This window comes from Alosa alosa, chromosome 6 (genome assembly GCF_017589495.1).
Source record: "Alosa alosa isolate M-15738 ecotype Scorff River chromosome 6, AALO_Geno_1.1, whole genome shotgun sequence".
NCBI lineage: Eukaryota > Metazoa > Chordata > Actinopteri > Clupeiformes > Clupeidae > Alosa > Alosa alosa.
Genome location: NC_063194.1, coordinates 24099220 through 24103923, shown reverse-complemented (window position 1 = coordinate 24103923; position 4704 = coordinate 24099220). Strand labels below are relative to the sequence as shown.

General features: G+C 39.4%; 1 protein-coding gene across 1 annotated transcript; it reads right to left on the bottom strand.

The window, feature by feature from the left end:
• Positions 1 to 373: 373 nt before the first annotated feature.
• On the bottom strand, positions 374 to 1897 carry rprml (reprimo-like). The gene has a single exon (XM_048246506.1). It carries the CDS (start codon positions 1626 to 1628, stop codon positions 1266 to 1268), a length of 363 nt encoding a protein of 120 aa, XP_048102463.1. The 5' UTR covers positions 1629 to 1897; the 3' UTR covers positions 374 to 1265.
• Between the last annotated feature and the right edge of the window lie 2807 nt (positions 1898 to 4704).

The following is a 4704-nucleotide window of genomic DNA, read 5'->3' as shown; positions in this document are numbered from 1 at the left end:
AACCCCAGTAAATATATGAAAACTTTGAGCATAATACTGATGGTGGTTTGTACTTGGGCACAGTGCTGAATATATATCTATTAAATGTAAAAAGCAGGATAACTGTTGGGAAACTTGAGGAGGAAAAACATATTAACATTGTAGTCTCTCAATAGCTTTGTCAGTGGCTGATACTACAACAGGCCAGAACTTTCTGACTTCATACACACATACACACACACACACACAGAAACATACGTACACACACACATGCACATGCACACGCACACACACACACACACACACACACACAATATAGGTTATATTCAAGGCAGCCTGTCTATTATGTGTGAGCAACATTTATGTTTAAGAGAAACATGACAATCCCTTAAAATTGACTTATAGCACAGCAGGTTTATTGTGAAATTGTATTTTCAGCAATTGAACCAGATAAAAGCTAAATAATAATAATAATAATAATAATAATAATTGTGGTACGTTTAATATTTTTTAAATTTTCAAGTGTTATGCACTAAATTTGATACAAAACAAACATGCATCTAAATATTTTAATAAATCAGTAAACTGAAACCTGTGAAAGTTTAATGTTGCATATTTATTACAACAGCATGCTGCACAAGTAGGCCCATATTCATGATATACAAGACTCATGCAGCATCCAGCTAAATCTTAAAAAGTGCTTCTACCGTGGCCACACATCCACCGAAGACAACCCGGCATCGCGCGTGCTGAGGGACATGAAAACACCCGGTAATGGCAGTGGGATATTGGAATAAACGTGCAACAAATCTTAGATGTTTTCAACCCTCGCGTGCTAAACAAAACTGAACGTGGATACTTCTGCAGCTCTAGAAGACACAGATCACAAATATTCCTTTCTGTGAACAAAACAACCACATGCGTAAAATGGAAGCAACTGGTCATTTTGCCATGACAATAATTAAGTTTTTGGCAATCAATTTTCATCACGTTGAGGTAATAAACATGTAAACATTTTTTGTTACGAAAACAAAATATAGTAAACAACTCATGTCAGACAATATAGCCTAATTAACATTATTACACAATTTCATCGAATCATTATTTTTCAAACTGTTTCAAAAGTCCCCCCATGTCTGAAACTCCTGCCTTCATTCTTAATACATGAAAGATAATAGCGTAGAAAAATCTTTGCATGGTTATCTTCAGTCCCATAAAAATCAATTATCCGCGCTCACTCAGGCATAATGCATAGACTCCTGGTTATCTTTTAAATCAGGCTGCTGCTAACTTAGTCCAATCATTACCGCCTCGACGTCTTTAGAGGGTCTTCGATCCTTCACGAGGAAGTTTATCATACTTTCTGACTTGATCATCAGGTTGCAGCCTAAAAAGAATATCCCAAATATTACAGTGAGCGAGAGAACGCACAGCACAGCTATCTGCACCACGCGCGTCACAAATAACTTCCGTTCATCAGGTGTGAGCGCGAGGGATCCACTTCCAACACCGTCGCTCGCGGCCACAATATCGCTGTCATTTCCCGTGCAGCATCTCACGAGTGTGTCCGTGAGCTCGTTGCTTCCATTGATAAGGGCTCCGTGTGCTTGTGTGAGGAGATTGGTGCGGTTGAAAAGAGTGCCGTTCATGTCTCCAAAAAACCCGCGCAGGTTTCACAGAACGCGGGGATTCTCAGAGCGGAATCTCACTATTGTATTATCCTGCAATTATTGCCAGATAAAACATAAAACTGACCAAAACAGTTTCTGAATAGTTTCTCCAAGTATGTGACTATTTCTGTTTCAGGTAGACCCCTTGGCAAACCATATTCAGGACTCCGCAAGACACCTGCAACTCAGGTATGACATCGCTTCCTCATTCAAAACATCGACAACAACCTGATGCTGAATCTCCCGCCTCATGTATCTCTGCGCGTCTCTGGTGGTGTAGGGAGAGGGTTGGTACGTTTTCCCCGCCCCTCTGCACCTGCGACCGCGTGTGTTGCTGACGTTCATTAACTAAAATGACGCCAAGTTTTTTTTTTCCTCTGAAAGTCCTGCACATCGAAGGTTCCCAATATATCAAAGCAGAAGTTTGCAACAAATTAAGTGTGTTTTGGAAGAATGGCGCTGCGCGCATGTGTATGTGTGTCTGTGTGTATGTGTCTGTGTGTGTGTGTATGCGTTAGAGAGAGATTGCATATTTGCACCTGCTTCACAAACATGTCATCACTTAAAACAAATGTTTCCATTTTAGACATTTCATTGTGTGTTTAGAATGTTACTAGCCCTGGAAGCAAATGTAATTTGCTGCCGCTAGGGTGCGTCTAGATTTCTAGGCTAGAATGTTACCCCTTTTTAATGAGAAAGATGTGTGCTAACAGTAGCCTATACACTGCAACATATCCATCATAACTATGCACTTTCCAAAATATCATGGAACGTTGTGGCCAAATACACCTGCTCCTGGATTGCCTATTGTATGACTGGACAAAATTAATTCAGATCCCGGATGGTTTGGCCCTTTCAACTCTGAGGGGATGAAGAAAATATATTGTGTTTCTAATTTTCAGAACAAACAACTAAGTGTGCTTGTAATGGAATTGACACCCTCTGAAGTCATGCCTCATAATATGTTATAATGCATGTGTAAATAGTCTTAGCTAATGAAACAATGTAAGTTCATTCATTGCCATGACAACAGTGTTTCAGAGGACTAGGTAATCCTCTTAAGGGTTTCAAATTAATTTAGTTTAAATGAAATTCTTATTCCAAGACATTGCAGAGCATCAAAGCCTGCAATGATGCTATGAATTTGTCTTCCTTTTAGTCTAAAATAGATACGGCAGATGTCTGAGCTGCTGTTCACCATGAGTTGAGAGGATTTAGAGACATGTTAAGAGGCTATATAATGAATGCAAATTACATTACAAGTTTTGATTCAATATTGTGTCAGTGCTCTTCATTAATAGTAATGATCTTGTAAGCACTTAATTTGTTTAGGCATAAACAGAGGCACCCGCATTTGGATGGGCTGTCAACCAATCCAAAACTATAACAGCAATCACCTAGAACTGTAAACACTAAATCCACATAATGATACAGACTTCCAGCCGAGAGTAGAAAAAGCAGTTTTCTGTGAAATTAATTTGTATTTTGGTAGTAAATCTCATCTAAATCACTTAACGTCTCTGTTGCTGTTTCACAGGGAGTCCCTCTGAATATGGAGACCAATTGCATGGCATTTCATCTGCACAAAAGAATAGGGCCACATTTATTATAGAACTGTATCTGTATTTAGCTGCAAGTCTGAGAGCGCCTAAATATGTTTACTTTATATTCCATCTATACCAGTCCCAGAGTTGTTTCTTGGCAACAGTTTTTTTGGCCTTGGCACTGGTGGTGACAGATGGATAAGTTATTTTGGTGAGGAAGATGGAGAAAGGTGGAAAAGAAATAAGAGAGCCTGGATGAGGAACAGTTCCACTTAGCGTTGGGGAGTTGGCAACCTAGCAACGCAAACTAAGTGAAGATGTCCCCTAGCAACAGGCTAGCAGTGCTTACTACCGTCTAAGCACACTCACATACGCATGCACACACACACACGCACACACACACACACAAACACACACACACACACACACACACACACACACACACACACACACACACACACACACATGCTTAGAGACCTATTAACACTTAAAAACACACAGGACAGTTTAATCATGGATGTACATTCAGATTTTAGTAAATTCAAAGTCAATGTCCACAATCTTAATCCAATACACTTTTTGTCAAGAGATCACATTAGATAGATAGATAGATAGATACTTTATTGATCCCCAGGGGAAATTCAAGGTCTCAGCAGCAGCATACATACAACACAAACACATTCTTTAACAGCAGAAAGAGTAATTAAAGTATATAATATAAAAACACAACTAAGCAGTAAGGACAGTAGAAGATAAAGAATATGCTAAATATACTAAAATACAAATTATACTAACACTTAATACAATATATAAAAATACACTAAAATACAAATTACAAAAATACAAATTATACTAACACTTAATCTAAATCCATTCTAAAAACAGTATCCACATAGTGGTGATTAATAAATCAGAGGCGCTTGCAATGACTGAGGCAGGGACTGAGCCTGTGATTCTCTGTGCATAGTAAGGTAAGGTAAGGTGCTCTAAGGTGCTCTGTGTGAATGAGTGTCATGGTGGTAGTGCAATGGTGATAGTGGTCATGGTGATAGTGCAAATGAGTAAGTCAACAGTGCAACAATGCAGTAATAAAGTAAAGTAAAGTCTATATATCTATATATTTAACTATTTAAGAAAATGTATAAGTGTGGCCACAGTTCGGCTGTGGCATGGGGGGGGGGGGGTTATGCATATGTGCTGATGTGCTAATATAGCACGCAAACAGTGAGGCATAAAGACAGTGGTACAAGTGGCTAGTGGACAGACAGTACCAAACATGGAGGGGGTGAAGAGGCAGACAGACTATGCAGAGAAGTCTATCTCTCCTCTTCCCTTAAGTGAGGCATTGAACAGTTCAATGGCCCTGGGGACAAATGACTTTCTCAGTCTGTCAGTTGTGCAAGGCAGTGAGCGAAGTCTCCAGCTGATCAGGCTCTTCTGCTTAACAATAGTGCTGTGGAGTGGGTGACATTCATTGTCCAAGATGTTGATCAGTTTGTTCAGGGTCCTTT